Source organism: Phalangium opilio, unplaced genomic scaffold, assembly GCF_054372755.1.
Source record: "Phalangium opilio isolate 3A_F unplaced genomic scaffold, DU_Popi_V2 ptg000089l_1, whole genome shotgun sequence".
Taxonomy (NCBI): Eukaryota; Metazoa; Arthropoda; class Arachnida; order Opiliones; family Phalangiidae; genus Phalangium; species Phalangium opilio.
This window is the reverse complement of record NW_028324194.1, coordinates 7,419,736-7,443,085: the sequence shown is the minus strand read 5'-3', so window position 1 is coordinate 7,443,085 and position 23,350 is coordinate 7,419,736. Positions and strand designations below refer to the sequence as shown.

The window sequence follows — 23,350 nt, the reverse complement described above, 5'->3', positions numbered from 1 at the left end:
CACATAATGTGAAAATGTATTAAATTTTAAAATGGGTCGAAAATGCTCAGTAGAAAAGTGTGTCAACACTGGTAGGAATAAAAATGTTTTGTGACATAAGTATATACGTATAGAAAATTAATAAATATTTAGATAGTTCAACCCTTTTTGAACTGTACGATTAAGATTCCCTACAAAAAATTCGTAATTACCTAAACAATGGTGTCAGGCTATTAATGGAATTGAATGGACTCCAAAAAAGACATTTGCGGTGATCATTTTTGTCAAGTTGACTATCACGAAAGCTCAAAAATACATATACTATCGGTTAATGCAGTTCCTTCTCTGTTTTTACTCGAATCATAGCGGTTTCTAAACATTTCCTTACTATATTAAGAAATTATAGCAGACGCCATAGTAACAAATATGTGTTTTTAAGTGAAATAGATGGCGCCACCACCTAATGATAAAGTTGTCCGTCCGTCCCTTAATTTCAAAAACGATGGTCGCGCGAGCGCGAAAACCCGATATCCAAATAGAACTCTAGAAGGATATATATTCTGAACTCAATGGTGACGGCATCGGCGATGTCCGCCGTTGAAGCGATGATCCCATACGGTCGCCGAGGCTTAGTGAGTTTTAACCAACTATTATCATTCCACCGTCTCCATTAGAACTTAAAAACTGTTTGTTTCTTAACATGGTTTTAATTTTACTCTCTCGGTTTAAATACTAGGCATTTCATTTTAATATTAAACTACAAAATGCTCTAAAACACGTCCATCGTAGTTTATTTTACACGTTAACTCCATAGAAGCGTAAAACTCATGGCAACAAACTTGCAACTGCTCATGCGCGGCCATAAGTGTGAAAAGGTCTATTGCGTTTTAAAATGGTTCAGGTTTTTGCGCGTGATAAAAGCGGATTTAAAGAAATGCACTATGCGTTTTGTATTGAGTGTGAACTATATTTTGAAGTAGTAGTGTAATTATTTCCTTGAGTAGTGATTGGGCGATGTCACGTGATTGTAAGCAACGACTATCCGGTTAGATTCAACGGTAGTGGTGATCAGGGCCGGATTAAGGGGGGGGGGGCAGAGGGGGCACCTGCCCCCGGGCGCCAGCGAAATAGGGGCGCCCAAGATTTCTGGTGATACCCAAATCTGAGCGATTGTTTCATTAAATTTTTGAAAAACTCAAAAACATGACGTTAGTTTTGAATGATTACGGGCCTGTTTTTCGTTTTTAAATAGGTTTATTAGCTATCGAGACCGATTTATTAAACCAAATTAGTTGGGAGGAGACGGTAAATAGATTTTGCGAGTCTAAATCTAGAAAAGCCTATTCAAAGACATAGGCAGGGCTGATACTAAGTCACTTTTTTCAAATTCGGTTACTAAAAGTCACTTTTCCAAAAATTAGTTAATATTTGTCAATTTTTTGGATTTTTGAGTCTTTCGGTGTTATTTATCTTCTCGACCACAATGTTAAACGTAATATATTTGACTGTATGACGGTTTAAACGCAAAAACAGCGAGATCACAGTTGATCAAACCCCAAAAATTGTGGAGCTCGCTTCGCTCGCTCATCAAATATTTAACTTAATATTTATAATCAATCCAATTCAAATGAACGTTTTAGTTTTGATTTAAAACGACATCAATTACTTTGCATATAAAGTTTCTTACTAAGGCTGGCTACTAATTTTAACCAGGTTTTGGGAGAGCTACTACTTATAAACTGAACCGACTGAAAAAATTCAATTTATAGTTACTAATCTAATTAACTAAGTCCAATTTTGGTTGGAGGTAATTTCTTTTAAGTTGAAATTCTAAGTTGGTTTTTATGAAGAAAAGTACAAGTTTTCTTGGTTTAACTAATTTTTATTTTTGAGAAGTTTGGTCTTCTCCCTAAAGGTTGCTACAAGATGTGTTTCATTTGTACATTGAAAAGAGTGGTTCTTAGAAGGAATTTTTATTTCCTTCCCCCATGTTCGAGGGATTATTTTCGTGCCCTTTCTGGGGCCATGCTATCTATAGCGGTCAGTGACGCTATGGGTTTTTGGGGCTCGGATGGAACGTCTTTCGAAAGGGAGTACCAGTTTGATTTCTAAGGATGGGGTTGGGCTTCATGTCAGATTATTTACTATTCAAAGAGTTTATTTTTCATGAAGCCATGACTTGCTAAATTTCCCGATTTTGACAAACATTATTTACAGAGTATTGAGTTTTTTTTTTTTTTTCGTGTTTGCTGTAATGGTTAGTTTTATAATCTGACCCTTGACCTTATTGTTATTTAAAAGATTGGGTTTATCTGCTCATTTTTGCACACTCCCCACCGAAAGACGTAGTCTTTCCAGATTTTAACATAGTTCTTAATTATTATGCAATTCAAAATATTTTTACAACAATTCTAGCTTACAAATCATACAATATCTAACATTTAAATCAATAGAATTGAATGATAACAAAATTTCACAAGTTTTGAGAAATACAAAAAATACAAAAATACACAAAAAAATATACACAAATTTATACATGCACTAAGTTACATCATTATGATCATTGACTTCTAGAGAGTAGAGCAATTGAACAGGCCTACGAATTTCATTGCCTTTACTTGTTTTTAACACACATGACCTTATCTTTCCGTCTCTACCTATTATGACCTCTTTAATTAGGCCCAAATTGCACATGTGTTTTTTGACCATATCCTCGTGGATGAGAACTACATCTCCCACTTTAATTGCCTTTCTATTCTTATCTAACAGGCTATGGTGAGCCGATCTTAATTCAAGTAAATACTCTACTCTCCATCTCTTCCAGAGTCTTTCGTTTAAGGCTAACCTATATTTTTGCCTTTTAGTAAAGTCCTCTCTTGAGGCTGGTATTTTTTGTTCCTTAATTTTCAGAGGGGGTAGACACGTCACGCGTTTACCCAATAGTAGGTGTGACGGTGTCAGGGGACTGGGTTCCCCAACGTCATTAAAAACATAAGTTATAGGTCTTGCATTTATGACCGCTTCTGTTTCTATTAACATTGTTTCCATTTCAGTAAATGTTAACGCGGCTTTACCTAAAATTTTTCTTAATGTTGTTTTGGTTGACCTTACTAATCTTTCCCAGTAACCCCCATGCCATGCCGCCCTCTCCGTTATAAAACGCCATTCTACACCTTTTTTGCCAAAATAGTTCAAGACATCGGGGTCTCTAATAACTTTCCAAATTTCTTTTAAGTCTTTGTCCGCCTTTTTAAAGGTCTTCCCGTTGTCACTATAGACAATATGAGGAATGCCTCTTCTAGAGACCATTCTCGAGAAGGCCAATAAAAATTCGTGGGTGGACAGGGAAGCCACTAACTCCAAGTGCACTGCGCGTGACACTGCACACGTGAAAAGACAAATGTAGCTCTTTTCCGTTTTACCGTCGATTTTTACAAATAAGGGCCCCGCGAAATCTACGCCTAGGGTTTGGAAACAAGGGGTTTCTTCTATTCTTTCTTTAGGCAGGTTAGCCATGGGAGCGTCTCCCGCTACTGCCAAGTGTCTCTTGCAAATCAAACACCCACCCACTATACTCTTTGCTAATTGTCTACCTTTTATGATCCAATATCTCTCGCGTGCTTGAGTTATAGTATCTTGTACACCAGAATGGCATACTTCTTCGTGACTTCTTTTCATTAGTAAATTTGATAATGTATTGGACTTTTCTAATATTATAGGATGTTTAATAGCGTAACTTACACTAGACTCTTCAAGCCTGCCGCCTACTCGTAAAATCCCTTGGTCATCTAATATTGCTCTGAGTGTTGCTATTTTTGATGAGTTATTAATTTTATTCCCTGTTCTTATGGCTTCTATTTCCTCAGTAAAGTCAATTTTTTGAGTGGCCTTTATCCATTCCAATTCCGCTCTCGCGAGCTCGTTGGCTTGAATAGGTCCCTCATTAATCTGGATTTTCTTACATTTATTAATAAATCTAAATATGTAAGCCGTAATCCGCAAAGGCTTGTAGATAGAACTGTAGTTTTTAAGGTCTATCAAGTTTGTTATGCTATGATTGTCTTCGCATCTAATTACTAACACGGTTTTTCTTTTTTCGCATTCTATTTCGTCTAAATCTGTATTTAATTCTAATGGAGATTTGATTAAGGGCCAATTTGATTTTTCCTCCTTGAGCCAGGTGGGACCTTCCCACCAGATTTTGCCATTCACTAGTTCGTTTATCTTAGACCCCCTGGTGGGTAAATCCGCTGGGTTTTGTTCGCCTGGACAATGGTTCCAACATTTTGGGTCAGATAATTTCTGTATTTCTTTCACCCTATTGGAAACGAAGGGTTTCCAAATGTCTTTGTCACTTCTAACCCAATTTAGAGCTATCATTGAATCCGTCCACATGAATATGTCTAACTCATCTTGCTTAAAGGCTTCTTTAGTGAAGTCTACTAACCTCGCGCCTATTGCGCAACCCATTAATTCGAGCCTGGGTAAACTAATCTCCTTCAACGGGGCCACCCTTGCCTTAGAGTTTACTAACGATACCCTAACTTCTGTGGTATTTACTACGTAACGCAAGTATATCACTGCACTATAAGCCTTTAAACTTGCATCGCAAAAACAATGCAGTGACATATCTGAGATATTCTTTCTGGGTCCCTTAAAATAGCACCGGTCTATCGAAATTTTTCTAACATCGGGCATTTCCCCATACCAGTTTCTAAATATTTTTCCATCTTCACCCTCTATTGTCTCATCCCAGGCTACATTTTTTACCCATAACTGTTGAAGCAAGATTTTGGCTCTAATGGTAAACGGTGACAAAATCCCCATGGGATCAAATATTTGAGCGACCATGCTAAGGACGTTTCTTTTGGTTTCCTTTACGTTTTTTAGGGTTTCTAATAGGTTTGTTAAATCAAATGAGAATGTGTCAGTTTTGGGATCCCACACTAAGCCTAGAACCTTCTGTTTTTCAGATTCAGCTTGACCTTCGAATAATAATTTATAATTGTCCCCCGACATATTTTCCCTTTTCCATAGGTCTCTTAATTCATTTGAGTTAGACTGCCATTTCCTAAGTTTCATGTTAGCATCTCTAACTATTTCCGCTATTTGTTTAGAAAGCTGGAACGCCCCTTTTACGCTATCTTCTCCGCTGGTTAAGTCATCGACATAAAGGTCATTGTCTAAAACTTCTACCGCTTGGGGTTTTTCATCTTTATATTTTTCTATGTGGATTTTAATCGTTCCTGCTAACAAGAAGGGGCTGGATGTTACACCGAATGGCACCCTAGTCATCCTAAGCGTTCAAATTTGTTTTCGTTTATTTTGCCATCCTTTTCACTAACCCATAAAAACCTAACAGAGTCCCGCTGATCTTCTGCTATTGCCACCTGTAAAAAAGCCTTCTCAATGTCGGCTGTTATTGCTATAGGGTGTTTTCTAAATCTGAGTAGCAATAACAAAAGATCAGGGTTTAAATTAGCTCCGCTACTGAGACAATCATTCAATGATGGTTCACCTTTTTCGTGGGAAGACGCGTCATAAACTACGCGTAATTTGGTCGTAAGACGATCTTTTTTCAAAACTGGTTGATGTGGCATATAGTATGTTCCTATTTTATTTTGCGTTAATTCTGGATGGGGCACCCTTTCTACTACTCCTTGCTCTAATTGTTCATCGATTACTTTTTTGTAATCCGAGTACAATTCTGGTTCTAATTTAAACTTCCTAATTAATGGTTTCATTCTTTGAGTAGCTACTGCTAAGTTGTTGGGTAGTACCTCCTTTTCTACACGCCAAGGAAATTTGACGCTATATCTGCCCTCCTTAATTTCTGCTGTTTCTCTAAAATGTTTCATAACATCTGACTCTAAGGGTTCTTGCTGGGGATTCCCGTCAATACCCAGGGCTTCTAATTCCCAAAGCGATTTCATCAGGTCCGATGGGCGAGGTCTACCTACGTTAACGAATCCTACCCTTACAACATTGTTGTTTAGCTCTACTTGAGGTTTGTTTGTTGGTCCTTGTATGACCCATCCTAAATTGGTTTCTAAACAAACCAGATTTTTTGTGAATCTTTCCACATTTCCAGTGACGAACTCCCAGTAGAAGTCCCCACCTACCAATATTTCAATGTTGGTCTCGCCTAATTTCGCTTGACTCGGGGGATCGCATAAATTTAACCCCTTTTTATTCATTAAATTTTCCACTTGTTCAAATTCGGTGGTAGCTATGGCTTCACACAAGTATGGCAAAACCACGGCAGTAATTTCTAATTTTTTATGCGGATCTACCGCGCTTTGTACGTTTAATTTCACAACTTTTCTTTTCTCTACGCTAGGGGTTTTATTGGCAAAGTTATACACTGTAACTGTTTGTTCCCCTACTATTGGCAAATCTAATTGTTGCGCAACCTCCTCTCTAATAAAGGTGGCCTGCGCGCCTCCATCTAATAATATTCTTACCCCCAATTCTTTTCCTATTTTTTCGGGGTGTTGGGCCGTGGCTTTAGCCGTTTGGAGTAAAACTGAACCCATGTCTAAATGAGGGGACGTTACTGTTAAGGTCGTGACCCCCCTTTCATCCTTTCCCTTTTCTTTGTGGGATTCTCTAGGTTTTCCCTCTAATTTTTGGTTGCAATTATTTTTATAGCAAACTGCGGCATTATGCCTTCCATCACAAATTTTACACGTTCTATATCGCGAATGGCATTCCTTAGAGGAATGTCCCCTTTTAATGCAAATATAGCACCTTTCTTGATCTTGGATCAATTTTCTTTTTTCTTCTAAGCTAAACTTGTAACAATTTGAGCTCGAGTGGTTGTCCACTTCGCAAAAGATACAATAGTATGAACCCCTAGTTTGACCCTGATTTTGTTTATAATTAACGGTTGTTTGGAGCGCAGTGGCTGTGGCTAAATTTTGACTATCGTTAGACGGTTTGAACTGTTTTGGTTTTGAATTTTCTTTGGCATTCATACCGAGGATGGCGGATGTTTCCCTTCCCTCTACTTGATCTTTTAAAAATTCCATTAATTTTTCTATATCCCAGTCCCCGTCATTTTTTCGGGCTAAACTGTAGAACAGTCTAATTTCATTGGGTAAACATTTAATGATAGCTGGACATACTGAATATCCACTAAGTGAGGTATCTAACCCCAAAGATCTTAGGCTTCTTAAATTGACTTCACACGTGTCATATAATTGGCGTAAGGCCTTAATGTTATTGGCGTCATGCACTGGCTCTAAATTTAATAACACTTGAATATGAGTGTGTTTAACCATATCTAACTTATCATATCTATTTTTCAATATTTTTACCGCTTCGTCATAACTCGCGTCTGACGCGTGTAGGCCTCTTATTGATTCTTTAGCCTCTCCCGACAAGTGTGATTCTAATTGACTAAGTTTTTCAACGGGAGATAAATTTTCATTGCTTACGGCTAGTTCAAATCGGCTCCAGAATCCTTGCCACTGCATGAAGTCGCCGGAGAATTTGCTGATCTCCAACGCTGGTAGTTTTGAGGCTGTCCTAAAGTTGTTGGTTGGTGGAGGGTTCGCTATGATGTTTGCCGGAGAATTTGTGTTATTAGCCGCTGACGATTGTGACCCGATGATCGGTCCATTGTTTCCGGTAGCTGCGTTGTTCTGTTGCCCAACTCCAATTGGTGTTACTGTTGGGTTTGATGGGGTATAGATGGTCGAGGTGCTTGATCCACTGACCGAGTTGGCTCTTGAAGATGCCGTTTGAATTTGTTGAATTTTCCTATTCACCTTTGATTTTAGTATGGTGATTTCGTCTTGTATATTTTCTACTTTTTCTAATTCGGCGTCGATGGTTGTTTGGTCCCTTGCTGGGATTAAGTCTATTATTTTTCTATTTAAATCTTGTAGCGTTTCTTCTTTTTGTTTAAAAAGAGCGAGTTGATCTTCCAGATCTTCTGAAGCCGTATTATTATCGGCTAATAGCGCTTTTAATGAGTTTTGTATTCTCGTTACCGCACCTCTAGCTTTTGTTCTAATTGTTTTTAATTTTACTAAATCTAATTGCGCCGTTGTTAAGGCACCCGCCGATCCACTTTGTTTTTGAAGTTCATCCATATTTGAGTTTTTTTTAAAGTTTTACGTACCGACAGTTTTTGCGCGCGGTTTTTCTAAATATCCAAGGTTTTTCCCGGGTTTCCGGAGGCACCATAAAGTTTCTTACTAAGGCTGGCTACTAATTTTAACCAGGTTTTGGGAGAGCTACTACTTATAAACTGAACCGACTGAAAAAATTCAATTTATAGTTACTAATCTAATTAACTAAGTCCAATTTTGGTTGGAGGTAATTTCTTTTAAGTTGAAATTCTAAGTTTGTTTTTATGAAGAAAAGTACAAGTTTTCTTGGTTTAACTAATTTTTATTTTTGAGAAGTTTGGTCTTCTCCCTAAAGGTTGCTACAAGATGTGTTTCATTTGTACATTGAAAAGAGTGGTTCTTAGAAGGAATTTTTATTTCCTTCCCCCATGTTCGAGGGATTATTTTCGTGCCCTTTCTGGGGCCATGCTATCTATAGCGGTCAGTGACGCTATGGGTTTTTGGGGCTCGGATGGAACGTCTTTCGAAAGGGAGTACCAGTTTGATTTCTAAGGATGGGGTTGGGCTTCATGTCAGATTATTTACTATTCAAAGAGTTTATTTTTCATGAAGCCATGACTTGCTAAATTTCCCGATTTTGACAAACATTATTTACAGAGTATTGAGTTTTTTTTTTTTTTTTCGTGTTTGCTGTAATGGTTAGTTTTATAATCTGACCCTTGACCTTATTGTTATTTAAAAGATTGGGTTTATCTGCTCATTTTTGCACAGCATTCTGAGCTGTGCTCCAAAATGGTTTAATTCAATTTCGCCGTAGAAATTTTATGAGGTGACCTTTCCTTTGACTGGAAATATCTAAGCCCAAAGATTGGGCTTAATTACGGCACCGACCATTAAAATATCTTTAATTACTGAAAATAATTATGAAAATCGGTCATATCTGAAAATATTTCATTTATAGCTTAATTTGTCCTTATTTAGTCACTTTTTGCTTACTATTTTTAAATTTATTAGTCACTTATTCAACTAAAATTGAGCGTGTGAGTGAGTATCAGCCATGCATAGGGATACTTTTCAGTTTTCACTTAACAAAATTACAATATTTCTAATAAAAACAAAATTGTTAAAATTATGGGGCTAAGGGAGGGGGCGCCCATCAAGCCAATGCCCCCGGGCGAAAATCTTCTTAATCCGGCCCTGGTGGTGATGCCCATAACCAGTGCACTAATAGCGCGACGAAATTCACGCATGCTCAGTAGAGCTCTATTTGAAGGAAGATAACCTTCATATTGGTACAACCCCTACATAACACATTGTACATCTCTTTAATTTATTCGCGCAATTGACTGGTTGGGCTCAATTTAATTCTTGATAATACAATGGAGTTTCAATTACTCTTATAGAAAAAACGAACCTATTTAATTACAATTTATATATCTATAAAAACTGTCTCTAGTCATTTGCAAACTCTAAAATACCCATAAGCGCAAGGCCGTGTTCCTTATCAATCCTAGCTCCGTTGTCTATCAACAATCTAAGCTCCACCTCCTTCAAGTCACCTCTCCTGGAAGCTTCCATTAGCCGTGTCCAGTTATCCTCACCTGCCTGCTCTATATCAGCTCCACTTTCAATCAAGAATTTTACAACATTCAAGTGACCATTGTCTGCAGCGTACATTATCGGGGACCTGATTTCTCGGTCCGTTTCATTAATCCGAGCTCCATTTTGGATCAACAATTTGACAAGATCGATATGGCCAAAACGGCAGGCGTGCATCAACGGAGTCCGACCTGAACTGTCCTTCTTGTTGGGATCTTGTTTTCTTTTCAATGCAGTCTCTACACGATCTATATCACCATCAATTGACGCAGTATGTATTTCTAAACTGGATTGCGAATTCCCCATATTGTTGCCCACCACTTGTCCTCCTGTATTTACGCCGTCTGTCTTAATGATTTTAATTAGTTTTATAGCAATTCGAAGTCGGGCATCTGGTATTTGCAAGTTAATTAGAAACGCCGTTGTTAGTTATATTTTAAGCCCATCTCTCACCTGGAAGAATAGCATTTACCCGATAACTCTTCTGTTCTGAAAGATCTTTACTTCCTGGATTTGATTAAGCAATGGTGAGAGCGCCAGTTGACTGGTTCTCTAAGCTGAAGAGTATAGTTAGTTCGTCATTTGCGTCATGAATAAAGCTAGAAAGATTTCTTGTAATCCTGCAAAGAAATTTGGTACAAATTTTTTACAATTATAGGAAAAGTTAGAGCTCCACTTCAGTAAATTTTGCATACATATATGGATCCCACCGTCACCTCTCACAATTTCTTATCCTTATATTAAGTTTCCGTTACAATTTTACCAGCTTGGAGCTTAACATCTATAGTGCATTAACATCTGTAATTTCTGCTTGACATTTTGTAAAATCTTTTTTTTTAAAAATAAGGTTGAATTTTTTTGAGCCCATGGGAAGTAGGGGATAAAATGGGACAGTGCCAGGGATATGTGAACTATTCAGGAAACACTGGTGCCGGGGTGAATTCCTATTTTTTGTGTGGTAATTAGCAAAATTGAAGGTAAATTATTTGAAATACAGTAAAAAGATTATTGGTCGTCTTAATGGGGATGTCCGGCCTCCTCTCCATTTTTACCCACCCTCTATTTTAAGCTCCATGACGAAGATCGTCGTTTGTCCCACTGTCCAAACAGCCCCTTTAAATATAACCTTGAACATTACTCCTTTCCATTCAAACTATGAGAGGAACGCGTCCTGACTGCGCAATAAACAACCGAACTGTTTGGGGTTAAAGATAGTTGTTTACCAACTAAATTGGGTTCCAGTTTCATAATCATATTAAATCCGTTAAAAACTTACCAACTTAACGCGACTCAATTTGGGTGTGATATCACCTCCTGAATGCCGATGAATCTTTTCTCTAAAATACGCTTTATCAGTAAATGTATAAGGAACGCTATTTCAATATCGCACGCAATACAAAGGTATTATAATCTATCTGAGATAAAATAATCCTTCTGTACAAGTGAAATTTTTTGTTTCTAACTAGGCCTATATATAGGCCTAATACTTTTTTAGCCTTTCATTTAACTGATTTTATAATTCCGGATATTGTCTTAACCCTTAATGAAACAATTTTATTTTCATTATTTTTCTTTGCAGAACTATAAACTTAAATGTAAATCTCCGCCGCACTCCTACATATCATTTTTGATTTTACGTAATATTTTGGCCCCACTTTTTTATAATCCTGCTTGATCCATTATAAATCATCCATCCCTCAAAAAATCCATTCATTACTATAAAATTCACTACAATATTTTGTAGTCTTTAATAAGTTTGAAAAGTGGCAAAGAGAAATAGGCGCCATCTACACTAGCTTCCTGACACTAAGGCGTTACTAACAGACAAACTAAAAACTAGTTTCTCCCCTCCGATTTGGTTGATGTCTTTTGGCAGTCGTAACTTTCCCACCTTTAACGGTTTTCCATGTTTAATTTTAGCGTAGAAACAAAGCTCATGACAGAGGTAGCTCTATAAGTAAGAGCTGGAGCCTTACAAGGAGAATATATGACAAAATGTACGCAGGGATAAGGGAGTTGAGATGGATTGGAAATGATGATGGGCGACCTGCGGCACCGTATCTCTCCCAATGTACCTCGCGCACGCCCTACCCTTCGGTAGGCGATTGCTAAGTGCTGCCGCGTAGCGCCATTTTATTTGTATGAGAAATAGCTTGTATTTTTAAGATAGAGGGAGCGCCCTTTACAATTTCGTCCAGTACGACCCTACCTAACCGCTGAGGATGCTGGGAGGACTACGGTGCCGTAGGTGGGGGTACACTGGCAACGCTATAGGTATGGGGGTTTCCACTCCATTCCTCTCTCCTTCAAGATGTACGTAGCCCCCCGTTCCTTAAACGGTACTGTACCTTTCCCTGGTTAACATGGTCAACGCTACCCCCTCACGGCAAGAAAGCGTACATTCTCGCTCATGCGTTCAAGCATCCTTGCTCTTGTCTCTTGAGCTTGTTCTTAATATCCCTATTTTCCAACAACGATCACCATTACCAACGGCTTGCGCTTCGAAGTTGCGCGCCACTGCTTGTGGTCTCTGCCTCGTTTATTTTTTTACCTCCCCACTTTCTTGAACGAGTCTCCCCTCTTATACATCCTCCTTGGGCCTTACTAATCAGGACGGGACCATATAACTAAGCTTTTTCCCACGGCTTGGTGACAACAATTTTGTCATTAAAAATAAAATTAACAGTAGCAAACCTACTAGTGGGTTTAAAAGTATCCTGTATGTTAATCCAGGCCGTAATCAACCTGCGTGTCAAATTTCATTCAAATCCAATCAGTAATTAAGTAAGAAACATCCAAACTCAAAAACTTTAAAAATTATAATATTTGTAGGATCAAACTGAGAGTTTGCATCATGGCCTTTCTTTTGGTATCTAAATTTGGCTGTCTGTCCTTAATGTAATTAATTAGAAATCATCAACCAAATTCATTCTTTATTATTGCAACAATTACTTTTCTGAAATAGAACATTACATTACAATGATGGTTAATATGGCTCGCCTTGTCCGATTGCAAATCCGTTTCAGTCTGTCTAAGGTCTCTTAGAAATGGAAATTAACTAGGTATCTCTAAGATATCGATTTGAAAAATTAAATATATATCCTTTCAATTTTCACAGTTCATTATTTTTCAGTCTTTATTATGAAAGCAATATTATTCTCTATGCATTACTCTGAACTACCAAAGAGCTACCCTTTTCAACTTTTATTGTGCAATCCTTGAATAAGGGCCCCGTTTTTGCAGATTGCAAGTCTGCCTTAGCCTGTTCGAGATCTTTGTTAAGTTTTTCGACTTCTTCCAAAAGGGTTTTGTTTTCAACTTTCAATAGTTGCCTATCCTCGGTCAGTTCAGACATTTTGCTCTGCAGTTCTTCTAACTCTCGGTTCTTTTCTTCAATGACCAAATCCCATTGTACTTTCGATTCATTTAATTTCTTTTCCAGGAAACTTATTTCATCACTCTTTCTGTCCTCCAGGTCGATTAGCAAATCCAGGGCGATCGAATAAACCTCTTTCGCATCAGCATCTTCTTGTTGCTTTTTCTTTAGTCTAGCAATTTCTTCTTCATACTTCATCTTCAGTTTCGCAATTTTTTTCAATCCTTTCATTCACGGCTTGGTCTTTTTCATTTAGAACAGATTTCAATTCATCTTGGAATTGCTTAAGTCGATCATTCATATTTGAGACCTTTTCTCTCAGTTTTTCATTTTGTATATCATTGCCAAATTTAGCTCCACGGTCCAAAAGAATGTTTGTAATAATCCAGTTGCGTTTACTGAAAGCCAAGTCCAAAGATGACTTCCCGTCATTATTGACGGCGTTAATATTGGCGCCACCGTCTAAGAGGACAGTGATTATTTCCGAGTGGCCCAATGCGCAACATTCGTGTAAAGGTGTCGAGCCAATATCATCGTCTCTTTTTCTGTTGACATTGGCGCCGTTTTCAATTAGTGCACTAACCACATCTGATGAACCACCACGAATAGCAGCGCATAATGGTGTAAGGTTACATTTCACCACGTGCTCAATGTTTGCTCCATTTTGGAGCAATGATATTACAACATTCAAGTGTCCCTTTTCGGAAGCTACGATTAACGGCGTGAAGCCTTCACAATCCATCGTGTCAACTGCCGCACCTTTTTCGAGCAAAAATTGCACAACATCTAAATGCCGTCTTTCGGAAGCAAAGAACAAAGCAGTTCTTTCTATATCGACGTGTTTAGCATCAATCTGAGCTCCGTTTTCTACCAACAATTTAACCACATTAACATGGCCTTGATGGGAAGCGAATATTAAAGATGTCCAGTCGCAAACAACCCCCATATAAAAATCTATTAGCTTAATGTCCAGGGATCTCGACTCAAAGCACTCCAGTATTATATTACTCGAATTAAAAATATGCGTTTATGCCTTAGTATACTCATCCTCAGCTCCATAGTAATCTAGGGGAGACAGACTAACTTGGGCTTTGTATTGGATCAACAATTTCACCACATCGAAATGGCCGAAATAGGAGGCGATCATTAAGGGAGTCCGGCCAAATCGATCTCTCTTTCTCTTCAAGCAAGCTTCTACTCTTTCTCTGTCGCCACGCATTGACGCCTCCATTATATCTAAACGAGATTTGGAGTTCTCCATCCTGTAGACCGCCACCTGCCCTTCTGTATTTAGTCCGCTATTCTTCTCTTATTTGTTGTCTGATTTTGATGGCAAAATTATATATTAAGACCCTCCCTAACAAGAAATTTAAATAACCCGAAAGTTCTTGAAAGTTAACGCGTTTTGACTGTTAAGCCAGTTATCGCTTCTCCGGTTTCTTTTAGCGATGGTGAGAGCGTCAATAGTTGCTAAACTCTCAGGTACAGTCCCTAATTAAAGTCCAGATTACTGCTAGAAAGATTTCTTGCCGTCCTGGAATGATATTTTAGAGAAATTATAAACCGAGACACTTATTACCAATGTCTGAATGTTTCAGTTATAGTTGGCGTTCAACTACATTAACATCGCATATATATCCGTTATTGGAATGAAGCCTGTTATATATTTCTGAATATACTGAGCAAAGCTGAAGACTCAAAGCGACAATGTCAGGGTTCATTTTTTGAAGTCGATATCATGTCCGCGTAAGAAAACGAGTTCATGGTTTCATTTGTGTCCTATTTGAGAAGAAAAACCAAACTTGTTTAAAAGTTTTCCTTCGCTTCTTTCAAATCCCTGAAATTCTACTGGTTATTTTTCCTCAAAAGCATTAAAAATACTTCAAAAATGAGAGTTATGTGTAATTAGGCCAAAAGAAGGAAAAACAAACAAAACGGTTTCATTAAAATAAATATCCTGCAGCTTCCTGCTTCTAATATGCGCAATTTAGAGCTCATGAATTTAAGGTGAATTTATCGGAGTGAAGTATAAAATGCGAACGATTCTAAAACAGAATGAAGGTTTGGATCGGGTCAGCGTTGGTTGGTAGAAGATGAGTGAACAAGAATGGATTTTAAGACTCATTTAATTAACTGTTTACCAATTAAATAAATTAAGGAATATGGATAAAAAATGTGCTGATGTAAGTTATCATCTTAAACTTGATTTTCTGCCCGAAATGCACTTTCATTCTTTTAAAATAGACCAGAAGCAGATTACATAGTATGGGTCAGTTTACTTCCGATTAGACCTAAAGTCACTTTTTTTTCTCTGAGGGTCATACGCACTAAGTTACTTTTAAACATTCTCAATCGCAATTACTTTAGCTTACACCGTGCGCTTAGTTTAGCTGCACACGCGTAATAGAAATTCCATTAAGTCACAGTAATTCCATGGTTTAAATCTGGCACGAAAACATTTTGTCACAATTACTTTCGTTTAAGGTATGTTTCCACTGCAATTTTACCATCTTGGAGCTTAACATCTGTAATATCTATTGTTTACTACTAGGCCTAATTGAGAATAAATAAGTACCCCTTGTTAAGAATAAGTATGAATTAGTTTTTTGAGCTGATGGAAAGTAGGACGTAAAAGGGACAGTGTCGGGGAACTAAAGTGGGTTTTTCGTCCGCCTAAAAACACCAGTGTGGCGCGATTTAAGTCTTCAAATTAAGATATTGAAAGATTTTCATAAACTGTAGTTTATCGTGGCTTTCCAAAAATAGTTGGCTTTAAGCAACACCAAACGATAACGTTGAACTTAACACAACCGAGGGGTCTGACATTTGCACTAATCCCGTACGCTTCTAGCGAAATCTTTCACACAAAATGGCGAAATCTTTGAAGAAATCACGAAAGCAAAGAAGAAATTCCGAAATCTTTGGGAAAATCGCGAAATCATAGAAGAAATCACCAAGGCTTTCTCGAAATCACGAAATCCCGTACGCTATTTTGGGAATGTCGGAGCCCTCGAACAAAGGATCCGGTTCATATATGTGAACTATTCAGGAAACGCTGATGGTGGTGAATTCCTTTATTTTTGAATGGAAATTAGCAAAATATAACGTAAATAGATGAAAACTATGAATTCGTTTAAAATACAGCTAGAGATTATTTATCGTCTTAAATATAACCATGAACATTAATCCTTTCCATTCAAACCATAAGGTGAATCCGTCCACCACGGCGCAGTAAAAAAAAAAGTGTTTGGAGTTTAAGGTTGTTATTGTTTACAAACTAAATCGGGATCCAGTCATTCGCTTCATAATAATGTTAGTATTAAATTCATTAAGGACTTACCACTTTATTGTAACGCACTTTGGGTGTGATGTCACCTCCTTGAGGACGCCATAGATGTTTCCTAAAAAAATGGCTTTATCAGAAATTTATTAAGAACGCGATGCAAGGGTATTATACTTTATCTCAGATAAAGTTATCTTTGTCTACAAGTAAAATGTGTTTGTTCCTAACAATATAGGTATAATAATATTTTTATTAGCCTTTCATTTAAGGTTTTTATAATTTTCGCGATCCCTAAATAAGTTTTCCGGATATTGTCTTAATCCTTAATGAATCAAATCAACTTATTTAAAATTATTTTATCCAATAGGTAAATATATAAAGTAGGAGGAGCTTATTGAAAAATATAACAAATCGTCACGAGTGACGTTTCTAATATGGAGAAATGACGCTCGCGCTCAAATTCGTAAGATCAAGGAAAGAATGCGCGTGAGGAAATTTGTTTTCAAGCTGTAAGATAGTGTGAAAAACATTTTTTCTCACGCGCATTCTATATCCAGACTCACGTCACGTGCAAAATCGCGCGCAACTTTGATGACGATTTCTAATTTTTCGACAAGTTCAGCAAGACCAAATACTTTATATAATCACCTATTTAGTTTTAGCAGAACTTTAAACTTCAGTGTAAATCTATGCCACACTCTTCCATATCATTCTCGATTTTAGCAGAAGTCCATTAAATTAGCCTAGGCTAATTTAATGGACTTCTGATTTTAGGTATTATTTTGGCTCCACTTTTTTCCACTTTTTTATAGTTCTCCTCAATCCATTTTAAATCATCCATCCCTCAAAAATCCATTCTTTACTATAAAATTCACTACAATATTTAATAGTTTTTAATCATATTAAAAAGTGAGAAAGAGAAATAGGCGCCATCTACACTGTTCCTGACACTAAAATTGGAGCGTTACTAACAGACAAATTCAGAAGTTTCTTCCCTCCAATTTTGTTTATATTATTGGGCAGTTTGAGCTTTCCCACCTTTGCAGGTTTTCACTGTTTACTTTTAGCCATTATAAACAAAGCTCATGACAGATGTCGCTCTATAAGTAAGAGTTCAGAATTTACTCTATAAAATTTACTACAATAGTAAATAGTTTTTAATAATTTTAAAAAGTGAGAAAGAGAAATATAATTTGAAATCATCAACATAATTCATTCTTTATTATTGCAACAATTTTTTTTTCTGAAATAGAACATTACATTACAGTGATTGTAGATATGGCTCGCCTTGACCAATTGCCAATCCGTGTCAGGCTGTCTAAGGTCTCTTAGAAATGGAAATTATCTAGGTATCTATAAAATATCGGTATGAAAAATTAAATATCTATCCTTTCAATTTGTACAATTAATTATTTTTCAGTCTTTATTGAGAAAGCAATTCTTTTTCATAATGTATTATTCTGAACTACCAAAGAGCTACCCTTTTCAACTTTTATTGTGCAATCCTTGAATAAGGGTCCCGTTTTAGCAGACTGCAAATCCGTTTTAGACTGTTCAAGGTCTTTGTTAATTTTTTCGACTTCTTCCAAAAGGGTAGTGTTTTCAACTTTCAATAGTTGCCTATCCTTGGTCAGTTCAGATATTTTGCTCTGCAGTTCTTCTAACTCTCGGTTCTTTTCTTCAATGACCAAATCCCAATCTTCTTTCGATTCATTTAATTTCTTCTCCAGGAAACAAATTTCATCACTCTTTCTGTCCTGTTGGTCGATTAGCAAATCCAGGGCGATCGAATAAACCTCTTTTGCATCAGCATCTTCTTGTTGCTTCTTCTTTAGTCTAGCAATTTCTTCTTCATACTTCTTTAGTTTCGCAATTTTTTTCAATCCTTTCATTCACGGCTTGGTCTTTTTCATTTAGAACAGATTTCAATTCATCTTGGAATTGCTTAAGTCGATCATTCATATTTGAGACCTTTTCTCTCAGTTTTTCATTTTGTATATCATTGCCAAATTTAGCTTCACGGTCCAAAAGAATGTTTGTAATAATCCAGTTGCGTTTACTGAAAGCCAAGTCCAAAGAAGACTTCCCGTCATTATTGAGAGCGTTAATATTGGCGCCACCGTCTAAGAGGACCGTGATTATTTCGGAGTGACCCAATAAACTACAATAGTGTAAAAGTGTCGAGACTTTATCATGGTCTATTTTTTTGTTGACATTTGCGCCGTTTTCGATTAGTGCATGAACCACATCAGACGAACCAATCCAAATAGCAACGCGCAATGGTGTATAGTAATTTTTTCCCACGTGCTCAATGTTTGCTCCATTTCGGAGCAATGATCTTACTACATTCGAGTGGCCATTTCTGGAAGCTACGATTAATAGTGTTAAGTCAAGTTCATCCATCGTGTCAACTGCCGCACCTTTTTCGAGCAAAAATTTCACAACTTCTAAATGGCCTCTTTCGGAAGCTTGGAACAAAGTAGTTTCTTCATTATTAGATTTCTTATCAATCTGAGCTCCGTTTTCTACCAACAATTTAACCACATTAAAGGGAGGGTGAAGTGGAATTTCAAGTGATTTTTTATCGATTCTTCTTCTAATTATAAGGCCAGTCTGCACAGTGAAACATTCAGGAAATATCTCCGAATGATTTTAAAATTCAAATTAGGTTCCGATTTTAAGAATAATTTGAAGTATCCCCCTCCGACCAATCGCGTAACGTCCTGCCTTTTTGTTAACAAAATTCTCGTGGCACAAAGCCCAAGTTAATCGAGCTCCCCAGGATTACTATGGAGCATTAGCGCATATTGTTAATTCGAGTAAGATAATTCAGGAGTGCTTTGAGTCGAGATCCCTGAACCTAAATTTATATGCGGGGGTTCTTTTAAACTGGACATCTTTAATATTCGCTTCCCATCAAGGCCATGTTAAAGGGAGGGTGAAATGGAAAATCAAGTGATTTTTTTATCGATCAACAATTTCACCACATCTACATGGCCGAAATAGGAGGCGAACATCAAGGGAGTCCGGCCCAATTCATCTATCATGTTAGGGTCTTCCTTTCTCTTCAAACAAGCTTCAACGCTTTCTATGTCACCATACATTGACGCCTCCATTATATCTAAACGAGATTTGGAGTTCCCCACTGACGCCTCCTTTATATCTGAACGAGAATTGGAGTTCCCCACTGACGCCTCCTTTATATCTGAACGAGATTTGGATTTCCCCACTGACGCCTCCATTATATCTAAACGAGATTTGGAGTTCCCCACTGACGCCTCCATTATATCTAAACGAGATTTGGAGTTCCCCACTGACGCCTCCTTTATATCTGAAGGAGATTTGGAGTTCCCCACTGACGCCTCCATTATATCTAAACGAGATTTGGAGTTCCCCACTGACGCCTCCTTTATATCTGAAGGAGATTTGGAGTTCCCCACTGTAGCCTCCTTTATATCTGAACGAGATTTGGAGTTCCCCACTGACGCCTCCTTTATATCTGAACGAGAATTGGAGTTCCCCATCGTGCAGACCGCCACCTGTCCTTCTGTATTTAGTCCGCCATTGTTCTTTAATTTGTTTTCTGTTTTTGATATTGGATAATGAGAGAAATTGCAAAATTATAAACAAAGACCCTCCCTCAAAATAAAATTACCCGAAAGTGGTTCAGTGTTAAGCCAATAATTACTTCCGCGGTTTCTTTTAGCGATGGTGAGAGAATCAATAGTTGATTAACTCACAGGTACAGTCCCTAATTGAAGGCAAGAATACTGCTTGAAAGCTTTCTTGCAGTCCTGGAATGACATTTTAGAGAAAAATTAAACCGAGGACCTTATTACCAATGTGACAATGTCTCAATGTTTCAGTTATGGTTATGGTAAAGGTTGGCGTTCAACTACATTAACATTGCATATATATATATATCACTTATTGAAATGAAGTCTGATATATTTTTCTGAATATACTGTACTAACGCGACGTAGAAGACTCAAAGCGACAATGTCAGGACTCAGGGTACATTTTCTGAAGTCGTTTTCCTGTCCGCGTAAGAACACGAGTTCACGGTTTCATTTGTGTCCTATTTGAGAAGAAAAACCAAACTTGTTTAAGAGTTTTCCTTCGTTGTTTTCAAATCCCAAACGTAAAATTAACGACTTCAAATGTATTACACTGCTTAAGTGAATTAAGCTAGAAGACCGAATCCCGAAAATGTTAGCCAAGGCCTTTGAAAAGGATTTCACAACCGGAGTATGAAGCTTAGATAAACACAAGTAAAATGTGTTTGTTTCAAACAATACATAATAATATTTTTATTAGCCTTTCATTTATGGTTTTTATAATTTTCGCGATCCCTAAATAACTTTAACGGATATTCCCTAACACTAAATGAATCAAATCAACTTATTTAAAATTATTTTATCCAATTTAGTTTTAGCAGAACTTTAAACTTTAGTGCAAATCTCTGCCACACTCATACATATCATTCTTGATTTTATGTAATATTTTGGCTCCTCTTCGTTTTATTCCATCACTTGCTTTTCCTTTTCACCCTCCCTTTAAGAAAAATATTCCCGTTCTTCAACAGACAATTTCGAAGGTATAAATGCGCATGCGTTACCCTGAATCGTAACTGTACATATTAAAAACTAAGGATTTTCCATCGGGAAAGCTCAGTTTTTCCAAATCAAACTTTAGTTTGAAACCTGATCTGAATTCATTGCACAATCGGGTGGAGCACATTTCAGGGTCTTCGTAAATAACCAAAGAACTTGAGAATAATAAGACGGACTCGGCTTCCACCCCGCTTAGTCTACACAAAGACGCCGGTGATTGGTCGATTGTATCTTGTTCAAAAAATACTACGTGTTTCAACCATTCACGCAATTCTTCGGCTGATTTTCTGAACGGCACGCATTTTTCAATTTTCAAACCAAACATGTCCACGAAATATAATTTTAAAGTATCTGATTTTCGTTCGTAAAAACACATTAAACGGAAGGCACCCATGCAAACTACGCTCAGAACGACGTCAATACGGAAGCGGGCTTCAATCAAACAACTCAACAAGCGATGAAAAAACGTAGCAGCTGTCATGCCTAGAAAAGATAATGGAAAAAGGAAGGTAACTTAACTTTAGACCTTAAAATAACGGCCTTTTTCTAAATATAAAAGGAGTTAAATATTAAAAAAAATTAGCATTTTATTAGTCTTAAAAACGAGGACTACTGACGCACTCCCCATTGCTTTAGTGCCGTCTGATAAATAAAACCACTTACGCGCGTGATCGAGTGGTCTATGCCTTTAGTGGTAAGTGGTTCAATTTAGCAGACGCCACTAAACTAATGGCGGCTCAGTTGTCCTCGTTTTTAAGACTAATTAAATGATACTTATGCCACGTTCACACTTACATGGGAAACCGGTTAAGTGTGAACAAAACTGATACTCGAGAAGCTAATTACCAACGCGGTTTCTTGAAGTTGCTTCGCGAACCAACTTAAAGCGGCTTTGGAAGCTAGTTTCTAGTTTTCTGGGGTATTTCACGTGGGATGAGACTAGTATTAAGGGGATTTTCACCGGCCCTAACAGACAGCACTAAAAGATGAGTCTTAAGGCAGGGCCGGAAATGAGAAAAATTTCTTATAGGAAATGTGTCCAGTGATCCCCCTCTTGACAGGAAAATTTATGGGACATTGTCCACTGAAGTGTGCAAAAATAGTGTGTCAACATAGCTTAATTTTGTAATAACAGATCATTTATTTATTTTTATATTTTGGAAAAAGGCCGTTCTTTTCAGATAACATAAAGTTATACACTTTATGTTATCTGAAATTTTCCTTGAAAAGAAAAACTTTATGTATGTTTCAAAATGGCCAGGTTATACCTTCTAGTTCTTGAAAAGGGAAAGGATCGGTACTCTCCAGCAAAAGAGTTGAAAATAGCCATATCCTGAAGACGAAACTTGGCCAAGTCTCACTGTTGTATCCGAAATTTAAGGCAAACAATATTAACTCGCAGTTTTCAACATTATCCCGATATTTTTGCAGTTCGTAAGGTTTTCTATTAGAAACGAATTCAGGAAAAACGTGGCGAGGATAACTCAGATTCATTAAAGAGAAATATTTTAAGGATTTGGCTAAATTTATCAGACAATCCTTATCGTCGTCCAAGTGTATTTCAAAAGGACATAAAGATGGATATTTGTCGTTGCTTTGACGAATTTGATAATGCGCTGAAATTAGATACGAAAAACTAATTTTTTATGAATTACAATTTCCCTAGAGTATTAGTGATCATAAATCTATGATCTACCGTTAAGTTTACATGTCTAAAAGCAGAAGAAATACAAGGGACTAGAAGTAAAGTGCTCTAGCATTGGTAAAAGATCGTGGCACTAGTAAACAAATTTGAGAATTTTATGCTGCTTTCATCGCGCCTGCACTAGAGAGAAAAAAATTGGTCGAGTTCCAAAAAGATTTCCTACCCCATTCCCTTCAACCTAAAGCCGCGGAACACGGACGCTGCTGATTGAATCTAGTTCGGCCGTCTACCGCCGCGAGCGTCTCACCTTATGCAGGGAAAATTCACACACCGCTACCAGAGGGTCAACCGTTGGTGTGTTAACAAGAATATTCACTTTCGCCAAGTTATCTCGATAGTTCTAGTCCCTTATCCTACTTCTGCTAAAAGGGATCTATAGAGGACTAGTCTATCCCCCTGCAGCTCACCTTTAAGTACATTACTGCCTCCGGAATTCATCATATATTTAAAGTACATCTCATTATTCAACATCATGAAATTGCAATCGGTCAGTTGGACTTCTTGTTCAGGGTCGACTTCAATGCAGAAGACGAGTCTGACTCCCGTTACAACGGTGACAACCAAGTTTAATTCGAACTGATCTTTGTAAACCACCGAACAGTCAAACAGATCGAGATTCAAAGATGATATGAAGTTTAGTCTTTTCTCGTTCTTGATATTGTTATCCAGACAAAATTTCAGGAAAAAGTAAGAGAGGTATTCCATGAAACTCTGATG

At 37.4% G+C, this 23,350-nt stretch overlaps 4 protein-coding genes across 5 annotated transcripts; all 4 read right to left on the bottom strand.

The window, feature by feature from the left end:
* Positions 1-2,520: 2,520 nt before the first annotated feature.
* Positions 2,521-5,274, bottom strand: LOC149647328 (uncharacterized). The gene has a single exon (XM_089849634.1). It carries the CDS (start codon positions 5,272-5,274, stop codon positions 2,521-2,523), a length of 2,754 nt encoding a protein of 917 aa, XP_089705760.1.
* On the bottom strand, positions 5,271-8,078 carry LOC149647327 (uncharacterized). The gene has a single exon (XM_089849633.1). It carries the CDS (start codon positions 8,076-8,078, stop codon positions 5,271-5,273), a length of 2,808 nt encoding a protein of 935 aa, XP_089705759.1.
* Positions 8,079-17,507: 9,429 nt separating this feature from the next.
* LOC149647326 (uncharacterized) lies at positions 17,508-20,146 on the bottom strand. Of its 2 annotated transcripts, XR_016371926.1 has the most exons (3): positions 19,971-20,146; positions 18,736-19,898; positions 18,208-18,684 (listed from the first exon to the last, which is right to left on the bottom strand). XR_016371926.1 is itself a non-coding variant. In XM_089850186.1 (2 exons), the coding sequence occupies exon 2, from the start codon at positions 18,205-18,207 to the stop codon at positions 17,761-17,763; it is 447 nt and encodes a 148-aa protein (XP_089706312.1). In that variant the 5' UTR covers positions 18,208-19,898; positions 19,971-20,142; the 3' UTR covers positions 17,508-17,760. The 2 variants fall into 2 exon arrangements, 1 of the variants encoding a protein (XP_089706312.1); XM_089850186.1 differs by having other exon boundaries at positions 17,508-19,898; positions 19,971-20,142.
* A 571-nt stretch (positions 20,147-20,717) lies between these two features.
* Positions 20,718-23,338, bottom strand: LOC149647325 (uncharacterized). The gene is made up of 4 exons (XM_089850185.1): positions 23,041-23,338; positions 22,197-22,544; positions 20,934-21,411; positions 20,718-20,869 (listed from the first exon to the last, which is right to left on the bottom strand). The coding sequence occupies exons 1-4, from the start codon at positions 23,336-23,338 to the stop codon at positions 20,836-20,838; spliced, it is 1,158 nt and encodes a 385-aa protein (XP_089706311.1). The 3' UTR covers positions 20,718-20,835.
* Between the last annotated feature and the right edge of the window lie 12 nt (positions 23,339-23,350).